General features: G+C 35.6%; 1 protein-coding gene across 1 annotated transcript in view; it reads right to left on the minus strand.

Annotated features, from left to right (window-relative positions):
• The window catches only part of LOC149797144 (uncharacterized), a 47,757-nt gene that overhangs the window by 17,847 nt on the left and 6,172 nt on the right, over positions 1-23,738 (minus strand). Inside the window, exons 4-6 of the mRNA XM_089960719.1 lie at positions 23,151-23,326; positions 14,160-14,244; positions 8,885-9,109 (exon numbers count right to left, since the gene is read on the minus strand). Coding sequence (XP_089816845.1) covers positions 8,885-9,109; positions 14,160-14,244; positions 23,151-23,326 — 486 coding nt within the window. The remainder of the gene's footprint in view (positions 1-8,884; positions 9,110-14,159; positions 14,245-23,150; positions 23,327-23,738) is intronic.

Here is a 23,738-nt window from a genome sequence, read left to right on the forward strand (position 1 = left end):
ATAAAATCTAACTAATTTTTGTTATTTTGAGTATCATTTACCAGAAATATGAACGAGAATAAGTAAAAAAACAAATTTTGTTTTAATATATTTTATTTCTCTTGATTAGGAGTCAGGATTGAAAATCAAACACGAACGTAAAGATCTCTGAGCTTACATACATATTTATATTCAAAATTTCATGTTACAAATCAAGATGGTGACCGGATTGGTCAGTAAGTTTGAAATGTATCCTTGATAATATGGATTATGACATCGCAGATAAACTGGATTAATGGGTTCTTGTATGATTAAATATCCAGAACGTACCTGAGGGGTAAATCTATGCAAAATATTTCCTTGTTGAGCGGTATGTTTGATGTGATGTGTGACAATTTTTCAGTCATATCGCTACGATGTCTGCAATGTGGCAGTTTATAGTGATGTCTAGCACTGGGGCATCATGCCGCAGACATGTAGCATGATGTCCCACCCAGTCACATTATCCTGACACCAGGCCGACCAGTCCTAACACTAACCTCTTAATGCTGAGCGCCAAGCGAGCCAGCTGTTAGTACCATTTTTGTAAGTCTTTGGTATGACTCAGCTGGGGATCGAACCCACGACCTCCCGCATCCGAGGCGGACGCTCTAACCACTAGGCCACCGGAGCGGTAGTATGTTTGATAGTGTTATTTTGCTGTGACCATGTGAATGATCCTGATGATACTGTGTATACCACATTGATGATCTGCTTGTGAGGAATTTTAATCAGACTAAATATTTTAACAATATCAGGAATTCCACTGATAAAATCTAGTTTTTTTCTAATATCTCTGCGCTATCGTGATTACCTCTGAAAATGATTTAGGATCTCTGATAACACCCAATCGTTTATTTATCGTTTCAATGTCTGACATAGCTGTTTTAATATCACCGATTTGTGTGTTAATTTCAGAGAGTTTTACATCAACAAACGGACTTCCAAAGAAATCATATGCGATTTTATTGAATTTTTGAAAATTTCTATGAATATCTGAAAACATGTTTACATGAACATCATACACAGATCGCAGCGTGGTTGATATGGTTTCTGTTGTAGTATAGTTATTGTCTGATTATTTTTTGGTTATGGCATCTAGATCAGATGTTGGTTCTCTTAAAGCGGTAATAGAATTACTGCCCATGTTGAGTTCACATGTCCTTGTATCGGTTGATCATAAACGATTAGCAACACTGTTTATAATTTCATTTCCAATAGTTGAGATTGAAACATATGAGTCTCTGATTCTAACACCATCAGTAAGTACTGGAATGTTAACCGTGGTAGCAACAAGAACTCTACGAACTATGTCGACCAACTTAATGTTACTCATTTTTAAAACACCATATTTATCCTGAAAAATAACTTCATCCTGGACAACTCCATAGAGGTTCATAAGATCAGCAAAGATCATCTCTAGTAGTGTACTTTGACAAATCAATATCATCTTTTTCTTTTGTCTTTGAAAGAAGATCTTCCTTAAATATCAACCATTATATTTTAAAATCTGTTTAAAACGATGGTGGAAGGTTGTACTGTCTACTTGTATACTCGTGCATGACTTTTTGAGGTGATATTCTTGATGATGACACAGTGTTGAGCACAGAAAATACTTCATGGCCACATATTGGCGGATCTGTTATTGTCTGTATTGGTAATGTTGAATACCAGACGAGAGTGTTTTGCACAGCGATTTTATCACTGCCAACATATTTTAAAAATTCTTTTGGTGGTGCCAACCAAAACGAATCAAAATAAATAATTCCATGAGGATCAATTGCGTATGCAACCCAAAGAGCACCTAGACCAGAACTTCTATCAAGATTAATAATGCCCGTTTCAATATTATTTGATTATTTTAATAATTGGTAACGCATATGAACACCTGAAATTTTTTATAATTAATTTTTTTAGCAGCATCAAGTAAATCAAAAAGAATCAGCGAAGTGTTCCTGGAAGTCTCAGACCTTTTCCGTACCAATGAAGGGTTCATGGCAATCTTAGACCCCTTCCCATTTTTAGAAGTCTTTATTCCTTTTCCTGTTGCTTTCTTTAATGCCATTCTAGCAGCAGTTCAACAACACCAAGTGCAGCTGCTTTTGTAACAGCTGGTGCTGCAGCGTCTATTAATGTTGGTATAGCTGCAAGAAGTGGAAATATAACACCTGTTTTTGATTGTTTGGTGTCACTGAAGTGCCTGAATTGATATTCTGACAATGATAGTTTATTTTGACCCCCTGTGATCTGATCTTTTTTCAGTGATATTTTTATTCCAGTTTTTTGCTGATTTTGATTAAAGCTTTTTAATCTGACCAGGAATCAGACTGACACTAACATGATGATATGATGTTATAATATCATGAGTGATTTAATTACAAGTTTTCTACTAGGGCATCTCTCATTTGTCCACCAGTACCTTGAAGTAGCATTGTTTTGTCGCTGAGCATAACAGCAACTGCTCTATAATTAGGAATAGTGGCATCATCTCTACTTACAGATTGTCTAAGTAAATCTAAATGTTCCAGAGAAAACTAATAGATTGGATGAAGCGTTGTAAAATCTAATTGTAATATCTGTAAACCAGAATCAATATTCTCATCATGCCACATACACTTCATCAAACGATGATATACACATGCCACATGATTTTGATCAAAATTTAATAATATATCTTCAGATGGCTCTTGATGTTTTTTTTTTATCCTTAAAGAAACTTCACTAACACCAAGTTTGTCAAATATCGTTATGCTATTATTGTGATCATTTATTCATGCGATATCTTGAAATGCGACGAATATACGTCTTGGTGCATGAATAAACCATGAAAGATAACAATCATTATTCTTCGTCGATTGATGGAGTCATCACTAGCATCCACAATGAAAGTATTGTCAATATTACTTTACCCTCATCAACTGAACACCAGATTACATCAATGTCTGTAGCTTTTCTTACAAGTGCAACAGTATGTTTATCTCCAAAAATAACGTTTCTAACATCTCTACAAAATCTAAAAATGTGAGATAATAGGATTGCACATGAAAATCGTCTACTGTCACCTTTTAACATTGATTGACATGCCGCAAATCCCGGCTTTAATTTTAGATTAATGCGCCTGCATTGTCTCTTGGTCATCTTATTTCATACTGTGTGTAATCAGAAAAGAAGTATCCTTAACAAACATCACTGACGGACCAGCTGATCTTGAATAATCATCTGAATATCTTAGACCTATTATCGTTGTGACAACATCAACATCTTTCTGAATTGATTCAATATTTCATCGATGATACATGTGGCGCTGTCAAACAATGCCAATATACTATTATTAACAAAACCAATTCTATCATCAGCTCTATATTCAGTATTATCTGTTTTTAGAAGTTCACCTTCTAATTCAATAAATGCTTCAGCGGGTAAGAAATATATACTTGTATTCTGAACTTATAGTTCGATTCTCCCATGCTGATCTGGTTCTTGTGCATCGTAAGAATAATACTGATAATTGCGCACAGATTCATCTTTGAGAACTGGTACATCCATTTCAAATGCTGTATCTGACATACATTTGAACATTTTATTATAACTGTTATCGTCTAACACAAAGACCACTTCCCACTATAAGACTAACAGTTGTATTTTTTCTGCTTCACCAGCCAACTCTGCTAGTTTATTATTTGCAGCTTGATTTATTATTTTACTAACATTTGAAGACATATCCTCAGTGCTTGGCAATTTTACTGGCTGGGGTTTTCATCGTATTAATTGTGCTAGTCTATCCTTAATTGCCAAGAATGCTTTAATAGCAACATCACCAATACTTTTATCATGAAAAATGTCAATAGTTTTCATTCCCAGCTGCTTTGCAATCGGTATTGCTTTTGGGGCTATCCTTTGAAACAGACCCTGAACAACATCATTGAGTTCATCACCGCAGAATGCTCAGTATCTTGAAAATCGCGAATCTATCACCCTGACTAATCAAGGTTTAAGTTGAGAATTATGTATGATCATCTTATTGTCACTCTTCTAATTACATACCCTCAATCACTGTGATAATCATCAACGATTTCATTGATGAGAGACCAATAAACATTAATGTCCATGAAACCGCCTGTAGATAATCATTGACAAATATCAGCTGCTTTATTAATGATTTCTGGGGAATTATTACCAGCTCATTTTCCGCCAATCAGAATGTCTAGTCTTTCAACATCAGGAAGGATATTATTGGGACTTGAAGTAATAAGACCACTACCCCTGGTACCTGAACCAATACCATTTCCAGTTGCTTCTTCTTCCTCACTTGTTGTCATATCCGCTTTTTCTTACTTGGTGAAATATGTAATTTCTTCCAAATTTCTTCCATAGTTTCCTTTCTGCTTTTGATTTTTTAAGTTGCTTTTAAGAGTTTTAACATATTTGGTTTTTACATATTTTTCTCTTTCACGATATCCATATGTGGCAATATCAATTAATTTGTTTGGGTCTTTGATAGTGCCATTACCTTCTGGCATAAATTTATCTATTATCTTGGTTTTGAATCTTGACAGGGTGTGGCTCATCTTCAGGTTGTGGCTGAGGAGATTGCTGGGGTGGTGGTTGAGCTGCTTAAAGACACCCAGCAATATCAACAGGCAATGTTTCAAGAGCTTTTTGAGTCACCTCAGTTGTTGTAACAATTTTCTTTGTTGGTTTGATAATTGGTTTAAATAACTGTTCCGAGCCCTCTGCAAATTCCACCCGAGACTCCTGACGTGCTTGCAATTTTTGTTTGACAGCATCATACGTAGAGATATATTTTTTAATTGCCTCTAGTCACTCTTGAGCTAATCCAGCTGTGCAAGATTCCATTACTGATACAATGATTTAATTACTTACACAATACAGCAGCAGGGAGGGTGCGACCACAAATGAGTGTCCAAAAGATAAACAAAACACGCATTGCAAATTTAGAAAAACGTGGACAAAGAAAAAGTAACAAAATAAACTAACACAATTAGAGAAACTCTTGGTTTTGGTTTGAAGCTTCGGTTTGACATTATTGACCTTATATTTTTCAGTTTTGTAGGAAGCTTTATTTTTCGCAAATGGACTTTCCAGCAAATGGTCTGTTCAGACGTTTTTACTGGCTTTATACTAAGGGTCACATCTATGCTCTAAACTCAGTTGTACAGAGATTCTGCCTATTCAGCTTACATGGTGGTTCAATGTTCAACCAAGTTTCCATCATGAACTACCATGAGATAAGAACAAAATACAGAGTATGTGTATCCATTCAATGACTTAATGTAGCTATGGGATTTATTACACTTAAGTATGATTCCTAATGCTAAGTAGTATTATAGAGACTGAGTGTGTAAATATAAGAATTAATCAACTTAAATTTCTCACAATTGTGAAAACATCCACGTGTCCATGTTCTTGCATAGAAAGGGCTACTTACTGTAAGACTAATTTTCGGTCCAAACTCAGATCCAGATGAAATAAACAGACAAAATATGCCATTGTCTCTTCCTTAAATATGTGCAAGATTTTTATCCAGGACCACTTTTAATAAAGAAAATTGACAATTAAAATGTCTATGGCTTTCTTCTCCATTGTTGAACATATATTCATGGATTAATGGTATGTAGGTTAAAGCGCTCCTCCCATATATACTGCCGAAAAATATATATCCTAAATTGATCATCTGAATGCAGTGTGCAAACAATCAATCATAATACTTATAAAACTTGATTTTGTTTTGAAACAATAAATAATTGATATATATATAGGTTCAACTGATTTACTCTGAAACCTATTTTCATTTTCATTGAAAACTCTTCACATTATATATGTTTGGCACTGATTTTCTACCCCATTCTTACCTAATCACCTGTGAAAAAAATGGTGTATTTATCATTTTTAAAAAAACATAAATTGTAGCGAATAAACTCTGTACATTAATGATAGCCTAATGTTAATCCTGTGTAATAGAGAAGAATTAAAGATGTCAGCGAAGAAAGCTGTATTGATTATATAGCATTTAGGGGTTAAAACTTGGTTCATATTAATAATTCAAACAAAAATATTCGTTATGATGATGATTGATCCTAAGTATTGATATATTTCTATAAATTATATGAGAGAGTACAGTAGCTGTAATTATACAGCGTGTGAGGCACTCATTTCTCATTTATTGTACGGTTTTATTACTTCACTGACCTAGGATATCAGTTTTTATACATTTATTGTCAAGACAACAAGTGAACTGGCAATTATTCTAATTATAATCAAATGGGTCTCCAGAATGGAGGGTAAAAAAAAAAAAACTTACAGATTAATCGAAATGTATTTGTTCCAGTGAACAATGCTCCTTTGCCCATGAGTTTATCACCGCCATGCAGCTGTTGCATACCTAATTAGAATTCAACATTATTTTATCAATTTTTTTAAATGCATGGCATTTATCCTTTAGGCTCCTGTATATTCAGTGGTTAATATAATCAGGAAACAGCTCTAAATTTCACTTTTGAAAAAACAATGTGCCATATTGTTGGATTTATTTTTCCAAATTTTTGAAATTTTATATTAAATTTATGACATCTGAAGTCCTGAACACCTGTACTTCAAATTCATTTGGTCAATTGGCATTGAGTTTCAAGCCAACACAGAAAAATTTGTCTTCTTGTAAGCATGTAAATATAGAACTAAACCTTGAAAAGACGTACACCACTTTGATATCAATGTTAGAATGAACCATTAAACAGGATAACTGTCAAAATTCTGGCATGAAAAATGCCGAAAATGTTTCATACATGCTTCAATATGGAGTTTATGGATAAGAAGAATCTATATACATTCACGCATGTGTGTATCTGGCTAAGTGTGTAGGCACACAAATACTTATGCACACACAAAGAGTCCCAGGCTATCAAGTCTTTTTAAAAGAAGCCGTTTACTCAAGGAGAGGGAGAATTTTCTACCAGTGGTTATACCTGCAAATGCTTTGTTTATAATTTGATTTGAAACAAAGGAGCAGCTATGGCAGACCGACTTGCCCAATTGTGACAATCCACAAGCACATAAACAAAATGCATATAAATTTTAAGTTATAAGATTAAAGACAGGTATATAACATTCAAAATCCAGCGAATGAACAATGACAGAGATGTGAAAGACCCTAAAGGGCTCACTCCCCTCCAGTTTATGTTCTTTTTATATGGCCATTCTTATTGCTTCTCTCACATAGCCAGAGTCATGAGCAAAAGATCGGTTGTTGTTGTTGTTGTGGGGTTTAACGCCATTTTTCAGCACACGATCGGCTGTACATGGCGGCCAGTATTAATGGTGGAGGAAGAACCCAGGAAAACCCTGAAAAGAACCACCGACCCACGAGAAGCTACAGGCAAGCTTTCTCACATACTCACACTGGCTGAATTCGAGACTCGAACCAGCGAAGACAGGTGAGATGGCAGTGAACCGTAACGGAGAGCGCTTTAGACCACTCGGCCACTCGAGGCCCCCAAATGATCGGTACTAATCAGCATCAGGAAACAGTGGAATGATAAACAATAATGCACTAGATAATGCCAAATGTAAGCAACCTGTTGAAATGGCAGTATTGAAAGCAAATTTTTTCCCCTCATTTTATTATCATCTATGGTCTTCAGCAAAGGAAACTGTGAAGTTGTGCACTGAACTAATTCATCAAGTGAGAAAAGCAGACTATTATTATTTTATCATGACTCCATTATCTCTTAAACCTTGTTTTTAACTTAATAAAATAATGCCATACAATGCTTTTTGTTGTTGTTGGTCAATTTTCTTTATGTGCCTCTTCTACATTTAACTCCTCAGCTCAATATTCAGATTGTCCCAAAGCAGGAAGAGAAAAAGGAAAAGAAATATCACAAACCACAGGCAACATCTGAATGTCAAATTTCTCTTAAAATTAGTTCAGAGAAAAAGCAATACTTTGTACTTTGTTTAGCCTGTATAGCCCATATGGTGAGGGACATAGGGGGTGAGCTAAGAATGATTTATCTTTTTGATAAGAAGTAGCTTAAACAGGAATACATTTGAAATTTACAGATGTGTTAGATAGATTTAACAAAGTGTCTTCCGTCATAAAATAAAACATGTTCTAAACTGTGCTGGTAGTTTGTGAGGTCTTTAGAAGATGCAGAAATATGGCAAAATTTGTGGTTTTTGACGAAGGTATGAACAAACTTTAGTGTTTCACTATACCATATATGTACATGTTACTGTGTACATGTAAGTCATTTTGGTATACGTAAAAATTATCATATGCATTCAGTGTAGCAAAAACACCAATTTAGATGTAGTTAGTACTTGACAAATGTAGACATGCAAGCTACCAATGAATGCTGACACACTTAAATTTTATTATTTTTCACATGGTCCACATGCAAGAACCAAAACAATATTCTTGTGAAAGGTTACTCACATGTACCTTTATATTCTTTAAAAATATGAATTTGGTTCCCACATGTGGACAACCTTAATTTTTTTTACAATAATTCCCAATTTTGGCACAAAATGGTTATTCTATAGCCAAGTGTGACATCACAAGCACATCCCTATGATGTCACATCAAATAATTTAAAAACATCAATTGCAATTTTAAGTTTTTCAAATATTGATATATTTCTTACCATATTATCTGATCAGCAACGTTTTTGAAAATGTGTGAAATTCTGGGACAAAATAGACCTCATAGTACCTACCCCTTTGTTAATAATCATTTTCTGAAATTTTAGACAATCCATACCGATATAAATTACTATTGGGGCACTCAATATTATATCTGCTTGTGTAAGTGAAATTAACAATAATGTCATCTCATTTAAACATTTACCCTTTTTCATCAGCGCTCTTTCAATTGCGTGCAGCACCAGCTTGGGTTGGTAGCCCATGTCTAGTACACTCTGAGCTGCATCCGTCAGCAAGTATTTCTGTATCTCTGTATTGCCAGGTGGCAGTCTGGATGCTGCCCCACTAACAACATTGCCATCTGTGGCTCTCACACTGCTTGGCAAGTCTTTTGAAGCTGTGGAATTAGTTGTAACACTGTTGTTTGGGGCTATGGAAATGAAGGAAATTATTTCATCTCTATTAGATCTCATCTGTCAACAGGTGATGTTATTCGTTGAACACTTTATTACATGACTACCATGTTATTTGGTTAACATACCTAAAGACCCTTTCAGTAACCTAGTATCTCCCTCTAGTATTAGGCATGTACAACAGCTATAGTTTGATAATACAAACCCGTGTGTTTGTACCCAACTACCGATTTAAAATAATGGAAACCTTTAATGTGATAAAAAGTGCAAGGAACTTAAGTCAATTCTTTCATTGATTTATAGTTTCTAACCTGACACTGAGTAGAGCGGCCCTAACACCGTCATCTTATGCGCGTTTCATGCTTAACGGAAGTTTTCAGTGTAATAGACGGACATGCTCGGATCCATTTACAATTTCTGGACAAGTCCAATTTCAGCAAAGGGGTACAGGTGTACATATATAAGTCGTCTGCTTCCGATATTTACAATGTCGAATCAAGCAAAGGAAAATAATGACAACTACAAATTTGCTTTTCATGTGGATTTAACAAGCGATTTAATTTCTTGTTCATATATGCAGAGGGATATAATTCCAAACTCTCAGCATTATGTAATTTATACAATTATTCAGCAGTTGCTGAACAGGATGAACGCCATTATGTTGTCTGATGGAAATAAACTAGCCTACAGTGAACGCAATATGGCGCCATGTTAGTATGGAAAGTTATGCATGAAATGGTGCAGGTGATGCCAGCATTAGTGACATTCTGGTCATAGTCAAGGTAGAAATTATAAATCAATGATTCAATCGATTTAGTTCTGTGCACTTTTTATCACATTAAACGTTCTCATTTTGGAAATCGGTAGGGGGGTACAAACAAACGGGGATGTAGAGTCAGACTATAGTAGGTAATTAAGCTGCTGGACAAGATGTACATAGTTACATTAACCATGATGCAAAGCTGGGTAATTTCTAACCCCTCTCACAAAATACAATTACTATGGGAGAAAGGACAGTGCAAACACATATGTATACAGCAACGCTATGAAGAAAATATCAATGGGTATACATATATGCATTAAACTATATTCAAAAACTCCAATTTCATCACAATTTTGAAAAGAATGACTAGAACAAGACTGGAGAACTGTCAAAACACATAATTTTATACAACTATTATACCTTACACCATTTTTGTTTTCCTTTCTGTATGTAAATAAAAAGTAAATAAATATTTTTAAAAAATACTGTCCTAACACAAAGACAATGTAGCATGATTGAAACAATATAGCATACACATGTAACACACATGATATTAGATTGATCCCTTGCCAAGATCACTTTAATTTAGGAACCATGATATAGACACCAGCAGCAAGACCTAGTGTGTAAGGAGGGATGTATAGATCATAAAAATATACTGGGAATGAAAACAAAGGGACCAGCTCCATGGACCTAGTGAGTATGACGGTAAAATATTAAAATGAAAATAACAAAGAGTGACCCCTGAACAAAAATAATACTTTTTTCATCCAAATTCTTTTTTGATTTTCTTTTACTGAAAAACAAACACCACACAAAAGTTTAAAAAAGCATTTTTGGATGGCTGCAGGGGCGAGGAAGGGACATACTTCAGAGACCAATAGCTCAACGTAGGTAAAAGGGTGGAGAAGTGCCCACAAATGAAACAGTATACAGTTCACTGTTTGTAAAAGAGCTTTGATAAATGGTCTAGTTGTTGTGGAACATGATTGGTGGATTACAGACTGGTATGACTAAAATATGCAGTAAAAAATATGAAAAACAAAGAAAAGACAATATGCATCAGAAACATAGAATGCAATGGAAACAAAATAAGCAATGGAAATAATGTTTGTTTATAAATTGAAAAAAGTCAAAAGAAGTTTTTGATCATCAGATGCATATACATCTGTTTGAACTGCCTAACAGAAAATAGAATTAATTTCAAATCTGATGCTAATAATTGTATGAAACGTGTGTATTTGAGAAAATATGCAATTGCCATATCCAAATGAAAATCATCACTCACGAAATACTTCAAATCTGATGATAATAATTGTATGAAACGTGTGTATTTGAGAAAATATGCAACTGCCATATCCAAATGAAAATCATCACTCACAAAATAATGTTCATTGCTGAATTTTTTGATAGTACAAAACTTTAGCACAATGGAAAGAATTTATGCAATGGAAATTAGTTATTTTATTTTTAAATGATTTTTGTTTTAATTACAGAAGGTTGACAAAAGAATTTCATCATCAGATTCATATTCTAATTAAACATTATGTATAATATAGAATATAATCATGAATGAAAGATCATTCATTAAATAAAATGCTACTTTCAATATTCAATTTAACTTTAATTCATTTACCTTTTTCATTTTATTTGTTTGTGTTGTTGTTGATTAGCCAAGGAATTGTGTTAAACTATTTACTATTTTACAAATTATCTTTTTCTTCCACATTTTTGTTTAAAATTTCAGTTACAAGTATCTGCACAGGTAATAAACATACCATTTGATTTATAATTATATCCACTGTGCCTAACAATTATCTGTTAATTACTTTAACATGCATTTATTTAGGGTATTTAGTTGGAAAGTTTGCTCATGGCAAGAAATCTAATTTGATTCACTTCATTCTGTGTTACAATTGATCAATATTGACCAGCAGCAATACCTACCACAAATATTTCTAGTGCAACCTCCATACAGTAAAGAGTTTGGAAAGAAAGGGCAGATAAGGAGGTTACTGAAAAGGGCTATATCATAATTTATCGATATGTAACAAGTATAATAACACTCCATGACAACATAATGACAACATGTTATATATGGCAAAATGTAAAAGTGCACTAAAATGTTGTCAGATTAACATTAAGTTTATATTCTATTATGAGAAGCTGTTAGTAGTTAAATAGTTATAGTAAACAAAGTTTATCATTGGCTCATGTCTATCAAATTACAAATAAGAAAGTTTTTACTAAAACACAGAGCATGATCCCGCTATAGTATACTCAGTTATAACATGAACTCAAATATAACACGATCGGGGCATCGCTCCTGAAATTTTGCATGCGCATAATTTTCTCGTACACCAAAAAATATTTGCATTCTTTAAAGTACAAAAAATAATGAGTAAAAAGTTTCTTTTCATTGTGGGGAACAAAGCATGTGTGAACTCTAAAAATTCTATAATAATAATAATTCTAATATTATATAAGACAATCATGGCATGACTCCTGAAATTTCATATGTATTTTTCTCATATGCAAACAATATTTTTTCTTCTTAAAAGTATGAAAATTGAGTTTAAAAAGTTTAATCTAGAATTGAAACGTTTTTCCTCACTGTTGGCCATTTAAACTTGTACATACAGTTTTGGGTTTGGAGTGGAAATTCAAAGGTACCATGAAAGGGAGCCACAAGTTACAAAATGCACTGGAATCTATATACTGTTACATAAACAAATCCTTTGCTCATACTGACAAACTATTTTAACAGTGCATTGGTATATCAAAATCAACTTATGCCGACATCTGGCCTGAGTACTGTATGATGTGATACACTTGAATAGTCATGCTACCAGACTAAAATTCATGATCAGAAGACAGGAGGAGGAACAGCTATAATCGAATGAATGATAGATACATCTTTTCCGTTAAATGTTCCCAGAAAAAATAGTTAAGTTGAAACTTCAATGCAAAATTATTACCTTTGAAGTGCTGAATGATCTTTATAAATACTAAAGAGATGAAAAAATATTTCAGTCTCAATTGATGTTCTACAATTATTTGATGTTGCTACCGCAACAACAAAAAGGCATATGTTTGGTCCTCCAAAGTTGTACAGCAGTGACTTCAATAACACACACCTTCATCAAAGCAAGTTGTCGACAATCTTCAATAAAAACAAACACCTTTCATCAAAGGAAGTCAGCACCAAACATAAATAAAAGCAATATGATCTGATGGATTGTTGTATTTTCCAAAGTAACTGGAATGTTTACAGTACCATGAAAAGTTTCCTTTTTTTGCAGGGAAAAATTTTATGCTTACTATTTACTACCAACATTCACATAAAATGCAAACTAAATTTCCAATATTTTTAAACCATAGTTAGCTGGCCTTCAAGTTAACTGAATTTGGGGCATTTCACAAAGATATTTGTTTAATTTTTAATTTGTTCATGTTTTCATTTGACTATGAACAGCTTCATTCCTTGGGCAGCTTCAGCAAGATGATAGCTGTCTCCAGCTGACCAAAATCTAGGCCAATTTAATACTACTGGTGAACATCGTAGTGAAATGTTTAGTGACACATGCTTGTTGATAATGGGATATAGATCACATGAAGACTGCCATTGTTTTTATGCATGTTCTTCATGTTTTCTAACTGGATGCAACTGATACATTAATTTTATAGTGCGATCTATACTCAAATTCATGGATTTTTCATGCACATGTACAGTACCTAATGCATAAGCATTGTACCACACCGATATAAGTTGTCAATTTATAAGTGTATTTCAGACTAGTTTTGTCTTCATTTAATGAAAAGCATGTATTTTTTAATGTTTTTATTAACCCAACCCAATATATTTTTGGAACATGCATCACTTTCTTCAGCTTACTGACTTGGGTTGGTTAAAACAGGGTTCAGTACATAACATGGTACAGTCCAGTTATCTGGGTCACACTCTATGAACAAAAATGTATTTGGGCACAAATTATAATTTCCTGTTCTACCATACTTACATTTACCCTTTTATTATATAAGTGGCCCACAACTTAAACATTTACGTAAGCCAGAACTGATCCTAACTTATACTAAATGGGCTGCATGGCATAAGATTTTTTCTATAATAAAAGCACAAATACACATGTAATAAGTAATGGCCATGAGACAAAAATATGTTGACAGTCCATTTATTGCATACTCCTGTTTCATACCATCACTACAATCAATAGACCAAATTTTTGTGTCTCCTCTAGTTTGGGTTTGGATATTACAGTTTCCTTGAGATTTATCCCCCTTATTACCTTCCTGTACAACAGCTGTTGGGGCTGGTTCATTGCGATCTTGTGATGCCTGGTTTCCTCCACTATTATTTCTTGCTGCCTCCTCCTGAAAAACAATTAAAAAAATCAACAAAGTCTTCATGACATTTAATGCTTAAAACATCACACTGTCCTATGCAGCTTTTGACAGATCAGGAAATTTACTAAATTTGGTCAGAGGATTGGCTTTAAATCCATAGGAGTTTCATGAACCACATTTTAGCATGCTAATAGATAAAATGACAACTACTGTACCCATTTTGCTTTTCTATATTCAAATATTTATATCATCTCATTGTGTCAGTCCTTTTACAGCAGCTTGTTGCCTTTTAAGTGTCTTTTTATGTAGCACAAGCATTTTATTCTTTCATACTAGTTTGTTGCCTGGATTATCTTTGTAGCAGTTCTCATCATTGTAGATCTCAACACTCAGGAGAGGATGTATCACTACTGGATCCAGGTTGCCACTGGTGTCAGCCTGAATTTTCCCTAGAACAGAAAAATGTAGCTTTTGTGGGGTAAAACTAATTTTAATTATGCAATACCTACCGATATCTACTGCTTAGCTTTCTTTTCATGCTGAAAAACCCACTGTCTGTTAAAAAAAAGAGAAAACTGAACATAAAGTTGATGGAGAGGTCCATGTATTGGAATGTTGGTTTTTCTTGAGGCCCAGAAAAACATTCCTTCCTTTTGTTGTGCTAATTGAGTCATCAAGATAAAAGGAGGAAAAGGTAGTATTGGAAGGCCAAAATGCTACCTTCATTGTGTCTTCCATGGTGGAGTGATTAATGTAGGTAGCAACAACTCAGATCTCATATGCTTTAAGTTTCACAAGGAAAGGTCCAAATCAGTAAGAGACTGGTATCCTCTTTTGATCGTGGTGACAATCCATCATGAGAATGTGGCAGCTGAAATGTCTATGGAGCCCTTGAGAAGAAGGAAAAGACACTTAGTACCCTTTCTTTTTCCTTTTGGATGCCCTAACATAGAAACAGAGTGCTATCACGGGGCATAAAGACTATCTGTATCATCTGCAGCACATATTCAACTAAAACTGGTGATTTCTACTGGCAATGGATCTATGGAAAGTAACTGACAATGATTTTTGACTAAAGGTACCAGTTGACAAAGCAGGGAATCCAAATTGTAATTCCAATGAACTGGAGAAAGACAGTGTCGATAGATAAGGCATAAATCTTACTTCGTGTTCTGACAGGTGAAGGGGACTAGAAACACAGTCTTGAAAGTGAGGTCCTAAAAGGAAACCTCACTCAATGGTTCATAGGGGTTTTAACTGTATTTGAAATGACAGCTCAATAAGTCTCTAATAGTGGATACTGAGCATCTTTTGTTGTCAAAGAAGAACAAAATGAAATTTGCAACATATGTTATAGTGGGTCAGCTAGGATCAACGTATTTCCTATTGCGCCAATTACAGAAGATTCCTCCAAATGGGATCATAAACCTTAGATGTAAAATCTCTCCTGGCATTAACGATGCAACTGGCAACTCGGCCAGAAAGTTTATTCTGGTAGCGAGATCGCTTAAGATAGGCCAAGCGTGAAGGTGGATAATTTGGGGTCTGTTATGAAGGAGGAATTCACAGTGTTGTGACAGAAGATCCCTCCAGTGAGGAAGACACCTGGGTCATGTGATCAACAGGTCAAGGAGACTGCTGAACCATGAGTACTGAGACCTCGGTGGGGTTATGAGATTAATCTGAACAATGGGAACTTAACCTGGAGCAGTTGGAAGCGTGGGAAGGCTTAAGCAAACATCTGATGCCATTTAAAACTGAAGACAACCACAGACCATGCTCCTTCATCAAGGACAGGAGAAATGTAAAAGGGAAGTTTGTTGCTGAGCCTGGCTGCGAATAGAACCCACCTGGGCCCTTTCCCACACAGAGAAAGGGACTCGAAGAGCACAAAGAGATTGCACGAAGAGATTATTCTGTGATGATGGCTCTACCAGTTCTGGACAAACTGTCTGCCAAAACAATCTTCTTGTGCTGAATATGTCGAACACTGAGTGTTATGTTTTCCAAGGTGGTTCAGCGGAGGAGGTTCCCGACTAGAATGGGCATGTGTGCCTCCTTGATGTTGGAGATAAACTACAATGGATGTTGTTGTTGGAGGAGACCATGACACATCAACCCTGTTGATGCACCCATGCAATTCTAGGTATAATGCTTTCATTTCTAGGTTGCTTATGTGGAGGGATGATTTGTTGGTTCTAAATAAGCACCCCAACTGGAATCTGATGTGTCTGCGAACAGATGGGAGTGGGGCTCAGGTGCATGCATGGGGAATCCAATCATGAATCTGTCCAGATTTATCCACCATTGCAAATGGTGATGAAATGCTGTTTCCACCTTGCAAGGAGGAGGAGCTGTAGAGGCCGTATAAGAAGACGCCCTAATAGAAGTGGTAGTGGCATTCAAGGTTCCCAGAAATGACAGGTACAGTCAAGCACACAAAGAAGTTTTTGCTCGTAGCACCTCTAACTGGCATTCAATATATTTAATCCAGTGGAACTCAATGTTCTGATTTGTAAGGAAATTCATCTAGATGAAAGCAAAGTCTTGCAATGGAATGAGTTCAGATATTCTTAGTTTGGGCAAAAGGCCTGAATGAGTTACCATAGAACAAAAGTGTATCTGAGTCTGATCAACCCACTGGACGTGAACATTGTGGATCAGCCAATCATTGAAATACTGGAGAATTGGTGTTTCCAGTAATCGGAGGTATGCTGCTACTAATCCCATAACTCAGGTGAAAATTCAAAGCACAAAAACAATTCTGAATGGTAGGACCTGGAATTTAAGAATTTCCTGGTCTAAGCAAAACTGGATATTTTTGTGTTGTGGGAGAAACATGGGGATGTGTCACTAAACATCCGGAAGATTGATGGAGACTGTCCAATCTGATGGGCAAAGCACATTCTGGATTGAGGAGGTGGTCTCCATCTAGAAGGTTCAACCATAAGAATATAATTTAATGGGCAGAGGTTGATTACAATGTGAAACTTTCCACTTCCCTTGCTAACCAGCGAGATACAGGAATAGAAGGCAGATGGCTCATCATTCAAAACCCTCTTGACTGCATCCTTCTGTAAAAGGGTGTGCACTTCCTCACTAAATTGGACTGATGAAGAAAGATTGAGGTCCTGGATAGAGAAGGTAGATACTGAAACTGCTATTGGTTCCCCTCACAAAGGACCCAACCAATGTCTGTGATGCTTTACCAAGCCTCGAAAAAGTGGCCTAGGCAAGCACTGATGGGAACATCTGGGAGAGGGATGTGTGGCAGGAGAGGGCTTAAGTCTCTATGGATATCCCCTACCCCCTTCTTTGGGAAAAGAAGCAGAGTGTGAGAACTGCTTCCTTCCTTTCCAGGTTCATTGGGAACCTCTGTTTTTCAGCTTCTGTAAGTTTAACAGAGGAAGAGGAGGTAAAGTCTGAGGTTCCATATTGGACTGGGGATGTCTGCTTGAAGGACTTGCCAGATGGTCTCAGCTTCTAAAGGAGATACCCTAAGAAGGTCATTATGGTGATCTCTTAAGACCTTTAAGGAATCAAAAGCAAAGCCATGGCACAAATGAAAACGTTATGCAGACAAAACTTTAAGCAGTGTATGATGATACATCTTTTCCACAGCTTCCAGCATGCACTGAAGAGTGGCTGTGTTCAACAAGGCCTCTCTCAGCATAATAAAAGAAGCAGTTGAGAACAGGTCAGCATAAGAAAGTTTTGGGGAATGTACCAGTAGCTGACAGAAGAGACCAAATGTATCAAAGTTGAGGAAAGAACGGTCCATCCTCAATACTGCAAAGTAATGGTTTGGGCCATCAAAAACTTTTGAGCATTTTTCTCAAGAATCGGAAAAGGAGGTCTAATTGAGGTTCAGCCCCTGAGATCTTTTCCAAACTGGAAAGGATCTTTTTGGACTGTGTACCAGGTGGTTTTAGACATAAGTCAGGGTAAGAGGTGATATACTTTGTTTATCAATTTAAAAAAAGACCACACCCAATAGTGAGGAAGTAGTGGGTATAAGTGCTTCCTCGATGTTGAACTCATTATAGCCTAATAAAATGGAGAAAGCATCACTGAGGACACTTTGAGCTGGAGAGTGTGTGGGCAGGACAAAGTTCCTCAGATGTGACGAGGATATAGGAACACTCTTTGCAAAGCCCCTTCATGGTGAGCGAGGGTTTATGGAATGGCATTTGCCAAGGAGAGATGAGAATGTCTGTCTGTCCTGGAAGAAGTGACACCTCTAACCTTCCGAATTGTTTCTACCTGGTGATGAGGTGATGGCGAGATGCATGCCACAATATCACCTCTACTAAGAGGGCACAATCTAGAAGCCCAAGGTGGCACATACATGATCAAGGTAGCTGAGGTGGAGGGACACAAATTCCAAAGGGATTTATTGGGATAATAAGAAGAGGGGGTATATTGATCCTATCTCCTTGTCTATTCTGAGCCTACTGGTTAGACTCCCAATGTCGTTTTTAATGAAGTGGTAGTGGGTGAAGAGAGGTAACTTGGTCTAAAGCCTATCCCAGTATTGTCAAGCCTTAACATTGACTGCTGCAAAACTCAGAAAGGTGTAGTGCTGAATCCTTCCAATGATAATGTACAAGTCACTACCCCTGACTGAGTGGTAGTGGGACATCTCCTCTTTGATGGGAGGCAGCAACATGCTATGAGAAAAGAGGTGCATGTGTGTATGATTAGGGTTTTTAATGTAGCTTTAACAATTTTTCAGTCATATCGCTACGATGTCTGCAGTGTGGCAGCTTATAGTGATGTCCAGCACTGGGGCATCATGCCACAGACATGTAGCATGATGTCCCACCCAGCCACATTATCTTGACACCAGGCTGACCAGTCCTAACACTGACCTCTTAATGCTGAGCACCTAGCAAGGCTGCTGTTAGTACCATTTCTGTAAGTCTCTGGTATGGCTCAGCCGGGGTTCAAACCCACAACCTCCTGTTTCCAAGGCGGACACTCTAACCACTAGGCCACCGGAGCAGTTGAGAAAAGAGGTTCATCTCCACCATGGGAGGCAGAGAACGTTATGGTGTAAGTGGTGCATCTCCTCCTACCTGCTAGGTAGCGACATGCCACGAGATGAGTGGTGCATATTGTCCACAATGGGAGGCAAATGACACAATAAGAGGTGAGGTGGTGCATCTCATCCGCAATAGGAAGCAGCAACACTCTATGGAATGAGCTGCGCATCCCTCCTCCATGGGAGGCAGCGAGATGCTGAAAGGTGGTTAATGTATTTCCTTCACAACAGGAGGTAGCTACACCCTGGGAGGGGTCTTCTGGTCAGATGGCCATGGCTCTTGTTGAGCCTTGAGGGGTCTGTAAAAGAGAAGCTAGAAATTTTTTAATGAAGACTAAGAGCTTAGTTTTTCTTTTGTTGATATGTGTGGCTGAAGTCCATATGATTCCAGCATTCTGCAAGCCATGATTTACAAAACAAATTTTTCTTGTGCATTTTGAACATTTAATGCAGTCTGGGTGAGAGTCCCAAGAAGACTTCTTGTGGTCATACCTTCCCACTTTTAGTATTAAATCATGTGAGGTTCCTTTTATCACACAATTTTTATTTCAGTGGCAATCACTTAGAGAGAAAGAAGAATGAATACTTTCGTGCATTCCGAATGAGACTGCACCTTTCAATCATTGCATAAAAAAGTCATAAAACGAAGATGAATAAGTATTAACGTTTAAAAATAGATTATACTTTAGCAAGAACTTTAAATCAAAGAACAAGTGTCCTTTTGAATAAACAACATTTTACAGACAAAATCATTTTTCAACACAGAATGTCCAACGCATGTGATGTCACATTGTTTGATACAGTACCGGTTAGAGTACAGTAGACAATCCATGTTAACCCTCAAGTGTCACTTTCAGAAATAAACATTACATTGTTGCAATATTCATGTCAAAGGGATTACTGGATGTTGAAATTCCCATATTTTACTTAACGTATTTGTGATTGCATATTTGCGTTATTTGATTTGGAACAGAAGACTACAGAAGACATATACAAATTTCATTTGGAGTCAGAACTGCACTATATATTTACCATGTAAATGCTGTAGCTGAATAAAAGTTCTGTCAGCTGGGATTTATGTCCAGTTTGGGCAGTCAAATGGAAAAGTGCTTGCGATAATGTTCATAGTATTAGTAAAATGAAGAAGTTCCGTAAAGAAAATGTTCCCATAATCACAGCACAATCAGTATATAGAATCCTGTGCAAGAATTTCATGGGCCAATCAGAAGCACATAGTGATATATTAATATGTTGTAATAACTGAAATATTAAACTGCCCACACTACATGTAAATTGTAGAAACTGTTAGAGTTATCTGTTTTGGGGTCGTTTTTAAAAACTTAGATTGATTAAAAGAAATATACATACATACATACATACATACATACATACATACATACATACATACATATGTACATACAATAGCAATGTGAAAAGAAAAGTTAATGTGCTGAATAAAAAATACAAAATATATCATATTCAGTGTCCATCTATAGAGAAGAACACACAGCCTTTATTTAGTCAAGCTGTCATTCCTTGCATACAACTTACACTTACATACCGTACACAAATTATTTATTGTTAAATGTACCAAATCCTAGTGGCATACACAAAGTAACCCCACTTCCCTGAAGGAACCAAATACCATAGGGCAATGCTTACCATACAAGATTTGGAAAAATAAACGGATTGAGCAACACCCTTAGAGACAAATAATTGTAGAGGCCAGGCAGTTAAAAAAACACTGATACAAGCAAATTTTCTCTGGTAAATCATTGGCACATGTCTGATCACTACAAAATCCTTAAAACAGATGATCTACACTAGTTTTGTGCATGACATAACAAGGACAAGCAAGTTGCATCATACTGACAATTCTTCACTCTAGGAAAGGATGTAATCACATCAAACAAAAAGATGGGTTTATCAGCACAAAAAAGAAATCTAAACAATAGTTATAGGTAAGCTATTGCTACTATCAAATGTGTCTGCACTTGAATGCGAGTGTTGGTATAACATTTTTCAAGTTCACCAAGAAGTTTAAATTGTTTTCTAGATTCAGATTCCTGGTTGTCTGCCTAAACTACTCATGACTGGTGCAAGTGCAATCTGGCATGTTCTTTTTAAAATTAACTTTATTTAAGAATGGTAAAATATATGTTCCCTTGAACTTGATTCCAATGTATCAAATATCTATAGTATGTACCTAACTTAGATCCATTATTGTAGATTGTATTTTATTTGTAAGTTATAAAGTTGTTTACTGATATGAGTTCAAGGTCAAGCCTTATTTATAAAACTTAGAATGTTCTAGAAGCAAACATTTTACCCATTTTACTGAGTCTTAGGTTTTTATACAAAGCTGAGGTAAACAAATTATACATTCCGCTATTAAGTTCATTTTGTGGAATTATTTACTGTTGTGTTCATATATAAATTGAGAGGAATCATTTATTTGAAATTACTGGAATTACAAAGTGCCCCTTTTTTTTAACTAAATTACTATTTGGGAATTATTGCGACTTCATTCAAAGATATTCTGGATTACATCGATGCGATACATCAAGACTGTCAGTAAATTATCAAGACTATTCATATTCTGGATTACATCAATGTGATACATCAAGACTGTCAGTAAATTATCAAGACTATTCATACATCACCATATTCAATATTGAAATTCACTCTACAGTTTCAACTTTTGATTGAACATTTAGGATTACTTGAGATTTAATTCACAATAATGCAAGTTCCTATTAAATTTTCACTTTGTTTTCTGGACAAATACATTGCTGAATTTAATGAAACCTGTTGGCTTTGTTTCATCCTGTTACATAGTTTCAGACCTTAGAGTTATAACACCAATCACTGAAATTCCTGTTTGTATCCATTACTGATTTTCATGTGATATTTTGGCTTTTCAGATTTTGTAGGTTTAGCATTTGGAGATAATGCACCTTATGATATCCTGAAAAACTTTAAATATTGCTGAAGCATTTATAGTAAAACTCACACTGATCACTTAGCGTATTTACTCATTTTAAACATATATTGATCTTTTAAATTTTAACACTAATTTTCTACAACCAAAGTCTATTCAATCCTGATTACTGAATGCACCTTAACTGTCAACAAGAAACGTCTAATGAAAATTATCTATCCTTATGGTCATTTACAATGGTATTCATGAACTAATCTTGGGTTAAGAAAAGAGCATGTCAACTGGAAACGTTACAATATAGGACAGAACAAATTTGTTTATCAATATGTGTAACTTTCATTGTGACATCACAACGCATGACATTCATTATGGATTGTATCGGATCACACATTTAGGTTCATTTTGTCAAAAAATGTCGACGTACTTTAGCAGATTTTGCCCTATGCACTTCTCGGGGCATTTAAATAATAACCTTCCAAAGGAATATGTATGTATAAGAATCCATATGAAGTGAAGACTTGCCACTTAAAGGTATGTATAATCAAATTCTAAACAATAACACCCACTACTGAAATAGTCAGTGCTGAATGCCTAAATGACCTGTTTGACGTTAGTAATTACTAATCCAACAATAAGCCATGAACATCTTTAATCCTTTATAAATTACTTCTGATCTTTAAACATCAAAAGTACACAGACCATGCCCAAAGAATCCAAAATACAAAACAACAAGAACTGTACAGTACTAACTTTACATTGCACCAATACTGTAGCAATATTTAAAAGGAAGAACAAAAAATGTAGTGGGAATGGTCTATTACATAATGGAAAACAACAATGGTCACCAAATCAAATATCTATTAACAGATTGCACAATTTTACTGTAAGGAATTTGCTTCTATTTTCTGTTTATGTCATACATTGGCAATGCAGATTTAATTCTTTTACCCTCTCAACTATCTCTACTGCCATCTTTACCAGGGAGACAAACTCCTCCCCCTTCATCTTGAGTACATATATACATTCAGTTGAACATCGTGCATGTTCAATCCATGGATCGTCTTCACTCATCCAATGTTGCAATCCAACACCACAAAAGAAACAGCGCACACAATCACTGAATCCTGGAATTTAAAAAGCATGGTTTTCTTCAGTATTAATAGGTTTTCCAATAGTGAATAAACAAATTATATAATTGACATTAAGCATGTTATCAGGTTCAATAAAATACAAGTATTTAATACAAGTGCAAATCATGTAACTGGGAGTTATGGAAGTTTTACCAAATTGGTATGCTGACATCCATCCCTGTTACAAATCCGATAAAATGCAGCAAATGGGTGGGGTTCAGAATTAGCGAAAACACAAAGTAAACAAATTGCATGTGTTTATTAAAAGACATGATATGATCTGCACTGTCTTTAATTGTATGACCCAAAATAATAGATAAAGTAAATTGTGCAATTTTTTAACATCCAAAAAATATAAAAATTCTAAACTTGCAACTTATTACCTCCTTTCCCACATGAACACTTA

Source organism: Sinohyriopsis cumingii, chromosome 6 (assembly GCF_028554795.1).
Source record: "Sinohyriopsis cumingii isolate HCF-2022 chromosome 6, ASM2855479v2, whole genome shotgun sequence".
NCBI lineage: Eukaryota > Metazoa > Mollusca > Bivalvia > Unionida > Unionidae > Sinohyriopsis > Sinohyriopsis cumingii.